Source organism: Danio rerio, chromosome 1 (assembly GCF_049306965.1).
Source record: "Danio rerio strain Tuebingen ecotype United States chromosome 1, GRCz12tu, whole genome shotgun sequence".
NCBI classification, from domain to species: Eukaryota; Metazoa; Chordata; class Actinopteri; order Cypriniformes; family Danionidae; genus Danio; species Danio rerio.
In genome coordinates, this window is record NC_133176.1 from 48,164,053 (window position 1) to 48,178,712 (window position 14,660).

At 36.7% G+C, this 14,660-nt stretch overlaps 1 protein-coding gene across 3 annotated transcripts in view; it reads left to right on the forward strand.

The window, feature by feature from the left end:
- wu:fc21g02 overlaps window positions 1-14,660 on the forward strand; it is a 43,534-nt gene that overhangs the window by 23,473 nt on the left and 5,401 nt on the right. For 2 of the 3 annotated variants that reach the window (XM_005160269.6, XM_005160267.6), the window contains 4 exons: window positions 7,213-7,255; window positions 9,647-9,946; window positions 10,039-10,323; window positions 12,312-12,496. In XM_005160269.6, coding sequence (XP_005160326.1) covers window positions 7,213-7,255; window positions 9,647-9,946; window positions 10,039-10,323; window positions 12,312-12,496 — 813 coding nt within the window. Of the gene's footprint in view, window positions 1-2,248; window positions 2,406-7,212; window positions 7,256-9,646; window positions 9,947-10,038; window positions 10,324-12,311; window positions 12,497-14,660 lie in introns of those variants that run through there. The other variant, NM_001423760.1, reaches the window with a different exon arrangement.

A 14,660-nucleotide genomic window follows, 5' to 3' on the forward strand; every position in this document is an offset into this window, starting at 1 on the left:
CTTTGTCATTTCATTTTATTACGCATAACTTCATTGGTAAACTAATTAGATTTGTCTTCTTTGCATACATGGATTTCTTTGATTGAACCAACATTCGGGAGAAAAATTCAAGTCAACGGCACCTTTAGAAATATTTTTTTTTGAGAAAAATGGTGACGTGTTCAGTACATATTTCCCCCGCTATCCATTAAATCCTATTGAACCAAAGCCCATATATTACTCAAAGAATATGTTTATAGTTCCAATGGTCAACAACAAAGTAAGTTTTAATCATCATATTATCAGGTATCAGATATACTTTTTATAACACAGTAGTAGTGGTTCCCAAAGGGCTGTTGCTTGGTGATTTCCAAAAATCTCATATATTTTATTAAACTATTGGTATTACCATATTTTATCCATAACCTACAGAAGATAAAAATATCATTTTAAAAAAAACAGCCTTTCAATTTTTTTCCATTTGATATGATGGAAGCCCTGCAGTAGAGCATGTAAAAAGTACCTGGTTGATCTACTTAAAAAAAAAAGATTTTAAAATGCACTCTTCTGCCACAGAGTTATTGTACAGTAAAACAAAAGCAAAATGGACCCAATACCGAACCCTGAGGAACTCCATGTCAAGCAGGCATATGTGTGTCCTATATCTTTAAATGTCTCCGGTATGAATGAAATTCACCATGTTAATACAGTAACCTGACCTATACTAGTGTCACTTCACCAGCATTTATTAATCCACTCCTGTGGCCGCATGGGATAGTTAAAGGTCCATCAGATACACACATTAGAATCTTGTCAGATATTGGAAGTGATCCGGGTAGACTTAATATTTTTTAGTATTAGACATAATATTTTTTTAATAACTCTGAAAATTTGCCAATTCTTTAAAATGAAAGTAACTGAATATGAAATAGGTCATGTGATAGTAGCAACATTGCAGTGAATACATTCATGCAATGTACATTAATACTGTATAAATCATTATTTGCAATGGTCAAGAAGTATTTGTTTAAAAGAGTATGTGAGTGTATAATGTTGCACCAAAAAGACACTCTTTAATAGAGTAATAGAATTGGAAGCAGCATCTTAAGGGACAGTTCAGCCAAATATTAAAACTCTGTCAGCATTTACACACCCTTGACTTTTTTTTTCTGTGGTGTTAAACACAAAATATATATTGAAGGATGTTAAAACCTTCTATTTGTTTTCCTTCTATGCAAGTCAGTGGTTACAGGTTCCAAACATTCCTTAATATATCTTATTTTGTACTTAACAGAAAGAACCCCCCCCGCCACAACTCAAACTGGTTTGAAACAAGTCAAACTTCAGTCAATTTACAATTTACCCCCTGAAATCTCATCCAAACCCCAAGTTTGATCTAATCTCCATTTTACAAGAACTTAATAATGAAAACAATGTTTACCACAAATTCATTTAGCTTCAACCTTAAATAACTCTTGCACAATATTAAACCTTGAATACCTCTTTTGCACAATATTTACCTTTAATACCTCTCTCGCACAATATCCTGCGCATTGTTAAGTCTCATGTAAAAGTAGTTATATATAGCCTGCCTCAGTATTAAGTGAAGTATCTTGTAAATGTTAGTTATGCATAGTTTTTTTAATAGCTCGTAAGTCCAGTGTTGTGTTTGTGTTTACATTTCGTTCCTCTGTAAGTCATCAGTGGAATCTACATTTTGGGATTATCATATTCCTTCCACAACTAACGTTACTCATTAGCGTTGCATGCGAAGCGAAGAGTGATGCATGCTGGGATAAGCGAAGGGGTCTTGCTGCCACGCCTTAACATATGTATCCTGTTGCGTTTGTTTATGCAGCCTTGCCAACCCGAGTAGTTAGCCTCTCTATGGAAGCTCAAAGCTTTTTAGAAGGAACAGCTGAAGTCAAGAGCAGTAATATATTTAGACACTCCAAATTCGGGAGAATAAATAAGGTGTGGATAATTAACCTACTACTGCATTTATTTAGCGTTTAATAAAAATAATTGTTGTTAATATACTAACTGTTCGTATTCTCTATTTTTAATAAGTATTTTATGATAAAAAATAAATAAAAATATTAAAGCTCACATTAGATGTTTCTAAATCGTGCATAAAGGTAAGAAGACGACACTTTCCACGTTTGTTGCGATATTTCCTCGCATACTCGGTCCACACAAAAGCACTAATCGTCCATAACCTCCCAGATAATCAAGACAAAACACACGGAATGTGCCCTGGGCGGTGTGCAGATTGCAATAGCAGTCGCTCGCACGATAGCAGAGCTCTGTAGCAGAGGGGTTGAGTTTGACTACTGGACACTCCTACAGCCGAACACAATTTGCAGCAGTCGGACACGGTTAAATCCTAAATTTACAACTGGAACAGCCTACAGATTTAATAAACTGTAAGTACCCTATGTTTTTTCCGATGGATAGAGTATTATCCTTTGTTAGAATTGCGCAAATAAACGCACGCAGAGTAAAGACAGTCCGCTCATTTTCTTGCGTCCTTCCTTTTCTCCGGTGTTGTTCATGAATCCGTTTTCTCCTTTCAGTTATAAACAAACTTCATTTTAATTCATTCAACAATGCGCGTGAGTTTTTGAACATTTATGTTTACAAACACGTTCTTTACCCAACCCTGTGTTATTCGAGCCTGTCGGGTTTGCTCTTGTTGGGTGTGTTTATTCGACGAATGTAACCAAAACACAGAAAAGTTGCGTATACATTTGAGTCTCTTTGAGTTTGAGATAATTGTTTGATTTTTGCCATTCATTAGGTCACTGCAGATATCTAAATCTAATTATTTCGTGGATTCCCGCGTTACTTCATGATGTCATTGAGAGTCTGACCCAATCAATTCATCTAATGCATCTCAAAGAAGCAGATCATCAGACGCCATTCATGTGGGCGTGGCTAAACTGTTCACTACTAGTGTATTAATGAAAATACACTCACTGTGTATGTATGTTATTCATAATGTGGCGGACGTGTCGTGAACATCTCTCAAACAAAAGAATGCTGTTTAACCACAAGTTTTGCAATTTTCTTGAGTGTGTGTGTGTGTGGGCGCAGGGGAAACATCTACTCTTGGAGCATGAGTGTAGCTTTTATGAGATGCCCACTATGGAGCCAGATCAGTCTCAAAAATAATTCATTTGCATTCACAAAATTCATAAATGCATTGTATTACTTACCGATTTATTTGAATCAGAGATTCATTCGGTAAATTTAGCTACTGAATGCATTGAATCCAGCTATTCGCCAAAGACATAAGGTCATCATACTCAATATCACTTATATATAACGCTACTCAGCGTACTCAGTTGATGACTGTTGCATATATATTATATCTACACTGAAGTCGAGTCTGCTGGTCACTACAAATTAATTCGCTTCATGCTGTGCAATGCGACAGTTTTAGCACGGATTATGAGAGCTGGTCAGCAAAATAAAAGAGGACATGCTAAGATGCCCGAGTATGATAGGGTTGGGTCGATAGACGATGCCATCGTGATCCTCCGCCTCGCCCCCCGTCGCAAACCAGCTTGCGAAAAACACATGCTTAGGTTCTGTTTACACTAATATGTCTCCGTTTTAAATTGGCATTTTAGAAGGAAAACGATCCACACTGGCGTTTCACCTAGCAATTCTGAAAAGCCCTTCTTCCACACTACACCACTGAAAACGCACATCACGTGACCACACACACACACAAACACTCTAGGCTATGTGTGCTCCAGCACTCACCCCAGAGAGCAGTGCACGTCGGACAGTTTATCACGGATGTACCGCTGGATCGCATCTCACTATAGTTGTTAAACGTGATACTTAGTTAATCTTGTCTTTATATAAAAACTCTTCGGTGTTTTGAATCCATCAGGTAACGTGTCATAGTGTCTGTACACCGCTTCAATCTTTTGCTTTCACGTGTGGACTAAGTTTGTCAACGACATGTCAACACAGATCACTCTGCCTATTCATGCAAAAGTCCCACGGAAAAAGTGATTGACAGATGGTAATTTGTGTGTAACATCTTTATTTACTTATGATTTGGTTTTGGGTAAAATGAAAACCATGCGGGTCAGGTAATTGAAACTGTAGGCTACAAATAATTAATTTGTTATGAATTAATTTATTATTAAAAAATAAATAATTCAAATTGGTGTACATCGCCCAACCTTAGAGTATGATGAGGGTCTGAATATTTGTGCCAGTGTGTCAAGATAAAATTGCTTTATTATGATGCTATTTTAATGACAAATGTCTAATAATAGTGCTAAGAGCTTATTTTACTTTATATAAAATAATAATTAAATGGTGGATCTTCCTGAGTTTGTTCAGTGAGTTTAGATCAGTGGCTATTGGCTAAACAGAATATCCTCTAAAAAAAGACGTGCACAAATCATGTCCTGCTAGGAAGGTCTCAAATATACCACACGCAAATTTAAAGGACTCCATGATCGTGTGAGCATTTTCAAATGCACATTCAGCTGGTCATAAGTACATCTAACATATTTCATAAACGTATGAGGAAAGTAATCCAAGACCTTCATATATACTGTACATAATTGTGTAAACATTTCAAATGTGTTTATGTAAGATGCATATGTGTGAGCATTTGGGGAAAATGTTTAATTATTGCTTTTGAATTGAGGAATTGTGTTTTGAATTTATGAATCGGAGGACGTATGAATTTTAAGAATACAAATGTATTATTTTTGAGACAGATCTGGCTCTATAGCTTAGACAAATAATCTTTTCATTCTCAATAAGTTCATGTATTATATTTAATTCATTCAGTAATATACTGTCATGCACAAACATTAGGACACTTGAATTCTATGGTTTTCAGGAAAAGGTCTGGACTTTGACTGGACTCCTGCCAAAGCTTGATTAGATGTTTTCTTTTATCTTTGTATCCGTGAAGTCTTAAGAAAAGTCCTAAATTTCAAAAACAAAATTTTAGACCTTAAAAAGTTTTAAGTTTTAAGGACTGAAATATTTTGTTGTGTCTTAAATAATATTAAACAAATCTTAATTTTCCTCTGTCCAAGTAGAGCTACTCAATTGGGCCGAAATTCATCCAATCACCACCAACCCATCTAAATAAAATCAGGGAAAGAAAACTAAAAACAATTACACAGTTCCTCATGATAATAACAGAGCAACATATCGCTTTACGTTATCTTCCATTCATACAAAAACTATTTACAGAAGTAAGGAGAGTAGACATAATATTTATAAATGAGCATCAAACTTAAGGTTTTATAAAAGAAATGCAATTGATTGAATAAAATTTATACTCGATTTGGACTAAAAGCTAACAAATATTAAAAAAATTATATATATATATATAAATTTTTTTATATTTGTTGGCTCCAATTACATAAATAACCAAATAATATTATGCAATATATATATATATATATATATATATATATATATATATATATATATATATATATATATATATATATATATATATATATATATATATATATATATATATATATATTATTATTATTATTTGGTTATTTATGTAATTGCCTCCACAATAAATATACTTTTACCATTTTAAAACTTGTCATAAAAACAGAAAGGAATAATATGTTGAAACAAGTGTATACAACTACTTTTTTGTTGTGACACGTTAAAGTATGTCGCTAAAATTGTAATTACATTAACTTTTATTTTGTTGAGCCATTAGAAATAATCATTAGTGTTTAGACTTGTATAAGTCTAAAATTTCATTCATAATGGTCTTAAAAATTCTTTGACTTGATGAAGCCTGTCGTATGCTTTGTTCAGAAGATGCAGCTTTGCATGCAGCTTTGCATACGTGCTGTTCTTTCGGGGTTTATTTTTAGCAAGTAGAGGCTTTCCTCTGTCAACCATTCCAGACATTCTATACTTGTCCTGTCTTTTTCTAATTGTACTGTCATGAACTTTTTTATTTCACTTTAGGGCTGCACAATATATAGTTTCAGCATTGATAGCGCATTGTGATCATTCAATAGTAATATCGTGAGTTTATGCAATGTTTAGTCTGGATTATAAATGATCGTCTTACAAGTATTTTTGAGGCTTGTGACTGTGTGAGGGTTTTAAAAGCGTTTAGGCTTAAGAAACTGTACTGTACTGTAACTTTGATGAATTTAAAATATATAAATTGTATTTAATTGTTCATAAACGAAGACTATGCAGTGTTATTTCTACATTTGTTTATTCAGTTACTGTACATCTGAGTCCAGTTCAACTCCTTGGAAAGTAATTAAATGCTGTTTATTCAGTTTTAGATTGTAGATCATTTTTTATTTTTTATGCATATGCACTCTCCTACAGAATTGTCCCAATCAGTTTTTGCAAATAGTTATGCAACTAATTTCGTGAAATTATATCATAAAATAATCGCAAAATATCAATGTTAGATTTTTCCAATATCATGCAGCCCTACTTCACTCGTTAAATGAAGCCTGTAGAGTCTGTGGTGAAGTTCTGCCATCTCTCTGAACTTTACACAGTCTGATTTCAGGGTGAATTTGCAGTTCTGGGAATTTGCAGTTCTGTCTTGCTTTGAATGTCCTCCATTTGTGAATAAACTTCCTAACTGTGGACTGTTTTACTCCTGCTAGATTAATGACTTTATTGATCAGTTAATCAAAGGCATTTGTTTAACAGTGTCTGAGTGGTACTTACCCTTTTAAAGGGATACGTTACCCTAAAATAAAAATGTTTTGCCATTATTTACTCACCCTTCAATTGTTGAATACCTATTTGAGATGTTTTGAAAAATACTGGTTGCTGGTACCCATTGACATCCATAGGATTTTGTTTCCTATAGTGAATGGGTCCCAGCAATGAGCATTTAAAAAACATATTTTATTATGTTCAACAGAAGAAAGAAACTTAATTAGGAGGTAATTTTGTTTTTTGTGTGAACTACTCCTTTAATTACGTAGTTAACAGTTAGGGTGTCCCAGTGTGTCAGTTACTCAAGACTTTTCCATGTTGGCTTTATTTTTGGTAAGTAAAAATGTCACGGTGCAGTATGTCATGTTGTTCGTCTGAGGTTTTATTTTTCAAATTGTAAGTCCTACTAAGATCATTTTTTATGATGTCCTGTCGCAGAAAATCACGGAGTTCAAAGGATGTCCTAACTGTTTTCAAATGGCTGTATAGTGAAATATTTTGTTTTGTTTTTTCAAACAGATGCAGATTGTTTGGCCCTTCCTTGCTGCTGCTTTTTGTGCAGGTAAAAAAATTTGCTGCTTACACTTTTAAAATCCACTGGCTTAAAAGCAGCCCAATGGCAGCTAAGTAGCTAAATAATACAGGACAGAATGTATTAGGAAAACATAAAAATTCTGTCAGGATTTACTCAACTTCAGGTTGTTTGAAACCTATAGAAATTTTAATGTTCTGATCAACACAAAGGGAGATATTTGGAAAAATATCAGTAATCAAACCAAGTGAATCTGTCTGCTGATGTAACATGAATGGGTGTAACTTGTAGTTATCAAGATGCCATTGTACCATGCAAGATGTCAACGAGATGTTGTTGCCAAAAATACTTACCAGAGAACATTTTCACCAATGAGTGTTCTCCAAATTTATCCACAACGAATTCATTCATTTATTCATTCAGTTTCTTTTCGGCTTAGTCCCTTTATCAAGGGTCACCACAGCTGAATGAACCGCCAACTTATCCAGCATATATTTTACACGGCAGATGCCCTTCCAGCTGCTGTACTGGGAAACATCCATACACACTCATTCACAAACATACACTTCAGACAATTTAGCCTACCCAATTCACCTGTACCACATGTTTTTGGACTTGTGGGGGAAACCGGAGCACCCAGAGGAAACCCACAGGAACACGGGGAGAACATGCAAACTCCACACAGAAATGCCAACTGACCAAGCCGAGGCTCGAACCAGCGACCTTCTTGCTATGAGGCGACAGCGCTAGCCACTGCTCCACTTGTCAATTCATTTGATATATTGTTATATTCAAATTATTTAGCAACTCCACTTGCTGACTTCATCCATTTTGTCAGTTGACATTCAACCTTCTCTACATTGCCCTGTGTGCTTGCAAATAACAGTACAATGGGAAGCGTGTCAAGTATTAAAGCCTCTGCAACTCGCGGCTGTTATGGTTGGGTTTCGGTTTGGAAAAGTTGTCGATCTCAAAAACGGTGATTGTTGGGATTAGGGTTAGGGAAGGTGTAGATTTTAATAACTGTGATGGTTGGGTTTGTGTTTTGGAAAGGTGGGGACGGTAATATTGATAATGGTTGGGTTTAGGGTTGGGAGGATGTATACGTTATTACTGTGATGGTTGGGCAAGGTGTAGACGTTAATGATGATGATGATTGTTGGGTTTAGGGTTGGGAGAGTGTAGATGTCAATAACGGTGATGGTTGGGTTTAGGTTTGGGGAAGGGGTAGACTTTATTAAGGATGATGGTTGGGTTTAGGGTTGGGAGGGTGTAGACTTTAATAACTGATGGTTGAGTTTAAGGTTGGGGAAGGTGTAGACCTTAATAACTGTGATAGTTGGGTTTAGGGTTGGGGAAGGTGTAGATGTTAATAATGATAATGGTTGGGTTTAGGTTTGGGGAAGGTGTAGACTTTATTAAGGATGATGGTTGGGTTTAGGGTTGGAGAAGGTGTAGATGTTAATAATGATAATGGTTGGGTTTAGGGTTTGGAGATTGTAGACGTTAATAGCTGTGATAGTTAGGTTTAGGTTTGGGGAAGGTGTAGACGGTATTAATGATGATGGTTGGGTTTAGGGTTGTAGTAGGTATAGATGTTAATGGTTGGGTTAAGCTGTGGAGTTGGTGTAGAGGTTAATGACTAATGTACAGTCCCATCTACCGACAACACTGTTTTGACATGTAGGTCTCCATAACTACAAGTTACTCATTACTTCATGTTATGCCCCTGTCTTGCAATCTGCAGACAGACCCTACTCAACCAAACAGATCTCACCATTCATTTAATGCTATAGTTGGAAAAAAGACTAATATTTCAGTTGAATAGGTGAGAGCTGTTCGGTTACTGACATTCTTCCAAACATATACCTTCATGTTTGGGTGAACTATCCCTTTAAGGGTCTTAAGCACTGTGCACTTTTTAATGTATTGTTAATAGCTACAGTCTTGTTTTATTGTGTTAGTTAAGCAAAGTCAACTGCTGACCTTATTGCAGATATAGATATATTCATACATACAGCTAGTGTTGCAGACTCGAGTGTTGATAGATTGGCTTTTGGCAAACCACTTTTGTATAGAGGCCTATTGAAACAGCTGCAATTGAGGCGTGTTCTCTCAGGAATATAATCACTGGGTTATTACATCAATGGGTGGGAGAGATGCCTTTGACCTGCATTTGAACAAAAACTGCACTACACACATACACAAATTCAGCCAACACATGCTTTACCCAGCATTTTAGTGAACAGATAATTGCCATTAATGAAGAAGGATTTAGACGTTGACAGTTGAATCATTGGTTATAATGACAAAAAAAGAAAGACAAACAGCAAAACAAATGGATTTTTACATGGTTCTAATTGCTGTCATTTGTAATAAACTTTTACTCATCTTACAAACCACCACCATTTCTCCCTTTAGTGTCAGTCTCTGCAGTCTCTACCTATCGCAAAGCTATAGACCATGGCAATCAGCTGATTCTGGAGCTTCCAGAAAGGACAGATAAACTGGAGTTTGCTTCTGCTGATGAAACTGAACATTATATCATCTGGGAAAACAGATTGACAGCTTGGTACAGTAGAACCAAAAAAGGACACGTGACCTCTACCAATAATGGCTGGACATTCAAAATCCAACAGGCTACGTTTGACGATGAGGGGACCTATCTCGTGCGCAACATCTTTGGCTCAGCCATCTCCAGTTATACAGTGAAGGTCCAGAGTAAGTAGCATTTTAAGTGATTAAAATCTTTAATGACTGTCCACATATTCTTACTCTTCCTTCACGTTTTTACTGTCTTTCCTCTCTTACAGCCAACACTGATACCATTCCGCGTATCGCTGGAGAAACTCTGAAAATACCACTGAGAGGACTCAAAATGTCTAATGTCACGCTTCGCTTTTACGATAATGATTCAGCCATCACCCTGGTAGAGAATGGAGTTCCTGTAGGCAAAAACTACCGGGACTACTATAACCGACTTAAAGTGTACTTGAATTCAATTGAGGTTGTCAATGTCAACACATCAGACTTGGGTAGATACGAGCTCACCGATAAGAAAGGCAGACTGATCTCAAGCAATACAATGATACTAGTTGGTAAGAACAACAACTCTTAAAATTTTGGAGTTATTTACAAGCATGCATTATAACAATGTTGATCTGCTTGGTCTTGGCAGGATAGATTTGCTCTGCTGCTGCTGCTTTGATTATTGGTGCAGAGCAAGTATTGAGATTTGCTACTGCCAGTATAGTCACAGACAATTTAATTTTTGTCTGAGAACATAACAAGCTGTTTCTGCAAACACAACATGTATGGAACCCACCAAACAAGGCAAACAGACCCATGAAAACTGAAGCTGTGTTGTGTGTTTACAAATTATCAATTAGGAACATGCATTTTACAACAGAAGTTAACTAACTTTAACAAGTTAAACACTCCCCCAGAACAGGCTGATCTATTGGCGAAATGTGTCTATTTCTTTTCTTGCCGTTAAAGGACTGCATGTTTTACTATCTATGTGCACCTGGGCTACCTCGCCTAATGGCTTAACTCTAGGGAACTAGACTATATGTGCCTGGGCTACCTCACTATATGGCTTACCTTTAGTGAACTAAAATATATGTGACTGGGCTAACTCGCAGAATGGCTTAACTCTAGTGAACTAGACTATGTATGCCTGGGCTACCTCGCCAAATGGCTTAACTCCAGAGAACTAAACTATATGTGCCTGGGCTACCTCGCTGAATAGCTTAACTCTAGGAAACTAGACTATGTGCCTGGGCTACCTCACTAAATGGCTTAACTCTAGGGAGCTAAACTATATGTTCCTGGGCTACCTTGCTGAATGGCTTAACTTTAGTGAACTAGACTATATGTGCCTGGGCTACCTCACTAAATGGCTTAACTTTAGTGAACTAGACTATATGTGCCTGGGCTACCTCACTAAATGGCTTAACTTTAGTGAACTAGACTATATGTGCCTGGGCTACCTCACTAAATGGCTTAACTTTAGTGAACTAGACTATATGTGCCTGGGCTACCTCACTAAATGGCTTAACTTTAGTGAACTAGACTATATGTGCCTGGGCTACCTCACTAAATGGCTTATCTTTAGTGAACTAGACTATATGTGCCTGGGCTACCTCACTAAATGGCTTAACTTTAGTGAACTAGACTATATGTGCCTGGGCTACCTCACTAAATGGCTTAACTTTAGTGAACTAGACTATATGTGCCTGGGCTACCTCACTAAATGGCTTAACTTTAGTGAACTAGACTATATGTGACTGGGCTACCTCGCAGAATGGCTTAACTCTAGTGAACTAGACTATGTGTGCCTGGTCTACCTCACTAAATGGCTTAACTTAAGTGAATTAGATTATATGTGACTGGGCTACCTCGCAGAATGGCTTAACTCTAGTGAACTACTAGACTATATGTGCCTGGGTTACCTCGCTAAATTGCTTAACTGTAGTGAACTAGACTATGTATGCCTGGGATACCTCACCAAATGCCTTAACTCAAGGGAACTAAACTATATGTGCCTGGGCTACCTTGTTAAATAGCTTAATTCTAGTGAACTAGACTGTGTGGCTGGGCTGCCTCGCCAAATGGCTTAACTCAAGTGAACTAAACTATGTGTGCCTGGGCTACCTCGCTAAATGACTTAACTATAATGAACTAGACAAGGGGTGGCCAACCCTGTTCCTGGAGAGCCACCTTCCTGCAGATTTCAGTTGCAATCCATATCAAACACACCTGCCTGTTATTATCACGTGGTGTTCAGGTCCTAATTAATTGGTTCAGGTGTGTTTGGTATGGGTTGCAACTGAAATCTGCAGGTAGGTGGTTCTCCAGGAACAGGGTTGGCCACCCCTGTACTAGACTATGTGTGCCTGGGCTACCTCAATGAATGGCTTAACTCTAGTGAACTAGTCTAGTGTTACAAACTAGTGCTGCAACAGAGCCTGTGCTGAAACCACCTTTAATTATCTGGATTATTTTCAAGATTTGTGTTGTATGAATCAGTATTCACCATCTCTCAATGTTTTTCCTTGTCTCATCTCTTCAAATCTGACTATAGATCATCATCCGTTTACTCCTAATTTGGGTCTATTAGCCATTCTGCTGGTTGGCGTTCCTGGTGGAATCTGCTATTGCTGCCGAAGAAGATTGTGCAAATGTTGCCGGACCTCCAAATCAAACACTCACAGCGCCACCTCCCCTAATTCTGAACCAGTGTCTATACCTTGCAATGTGATTGATCCAGTAAGTCCCGAAGGCTCTGACCTGGTAAAATAAACATGAAGGTTATTTCCCTCTTTCTTAGATCATTCTAATAAGTGGTATATAGATAACAAACATCCTGGCAATGACCATGGGCTGCATACGAAATTGCCTACTACTCAGTAGGTACTGCATTTGAATGTACTACTGGACCGTTAGAAAAGTAGGTTTTGTACAGTATGAATGTCAGTAGCATGAATGGAAATCTAACGTACTGCATTCGCCATTTTGTCATGATCACATGACCCACCTGCGTCAGTTGCTTCACTCTCATTCATGAATGGTCTCGCAGTGCATCATGGCATAGTGCAGTGTCCATCAGATGCGCACTTTATAATCTCATTGGAAGTAGTAGGTCATCAGGGTCCTTCCCGTATACTGCTTGGTAAATTCTGTGTATTTGGACATACTACTCTGCTCGTATACTGTTTTTAACATACTATATATTATGGAAGTATGTGATTTCAGATGCAGCCATGCTTTTGAGAGTGTAAATAGGTGCTAACTAAAGAACACAACAAAAGTGAAAAAACAGCAGTTAAGTAAGCATCTGTTGCATCTTATTGGCAGATAAGGTTGTTAAAATAGTAGTGTTAGGTAGCATTTGATAGTTTAATTATAAAATAATTGAATATGTGAGCTTAATAAATTTGTTTTCTTTGCCAATTGCATTGATGTTAGAGTACAGCCTGGCTGTCTCAGAATTATATTGAACCAAAAAAGGCTTGCTAAGAATTTGTTACAAAGTAGTGAAGCATGATGGCTGAAAGAGCTCAAGCACACTGTAAGTTAAAGAGAGAGTTCACCCAAAACTGGAAATGTACTTACCCTCAAGTGATTGCTAACCTCTTTATGTTTCTTATGTCTGTTTAACACAAAATAAGATATTCAGAAAAAAGCTGAAAACCTGTAACCATTGACTTCCATAGTAGGGAAAACAAATACGATGGTTACATGTTTGCAGCTTTCTTCAAAATATCTTCTTTTGTGTTCAACAGTAAAAAAGAATCTCATAAAGGTGTGAAATAAATTAAGTAATATGAGTAAATAAAATAAAGAAATAACAAAGTAAATGATGAGAGAATTTTCTTTTTTTGGGTGCACTGTCCCTTTAAAAGGAAATACCCAAATAGAAAACAACTTACAAATTGAGAAAACACTTTTATCAATTTGCCAACACACATGCAAGCAAATTCTCACTATAATCGAATCCCGAAAAAGTGACAAACACGGCTGCTTTCTGTTTAGAGTCAGCGGTTCTGTTGGAGATCTGAGAGGGGAGTTGTAGTTTGTATATGTTTAGCCCTAATAATCTATATCAGTGGTTCTCAACTGGTTTGGATATGGGACCCACATTTTTACATGGTCATCAAGCCGCCACCAAAATTTTTAGGAACTATAATACAATTTTAGGAATTATAATTATTTGTATTTATTTGTTAACATACACAAGTAGTGACAGATAAATCCTAAGAAAATCCCCAAGACTTACAAATAAACTATATTTAATTGCTGTCATTTAACAAAATGTATCAAATTACAGAGTAAAAGCGACAAATACTGTAAACAGTGGTTAGAGTAACGAAAGGTTCAGTTACCATGAACTAAACTGTTAATAAAACATGTTGTCTAGTTTCTAAATGTCGTTTTAATTTAGAAGGTTTCGTGCTCTCTTGAGAGCACCTCACTGCTTATGACACACTGATGCTTTACGTTTTTTTTTTTTGTCGTCAATATATGTAAATCCATACTTTACATTTTCGGGGTCCTACTTGCGCTTTGACTTATCTGTTGCTATAATTAAATAAAATTTCATTTGTCAAATGGTCGTGCATGCATTTCAAAATAAAAGTCAAAATAAGTAAAAAATTTAACTTTTGTATTTTTTTTGACCACACACTCTGCGACCCACTGAAAATGTTTCTACGACCCACTTTTGGGTCGCGACCCACCAGTTGAGAAACACTGATCTATATCATAATATAACCATATAACCAGGGAATTAAGATAAAGAAAAAACTCAACTCTCATGTCTCCGACAACACAGCTAACTCTAAACCAGAAGCAGCCAGGCTCATAATTTTTGGGGAGCCCTTACACTCTTCTGTTGCGGTCTGCGCTATTTGCAGCAATATACTGCATTTGC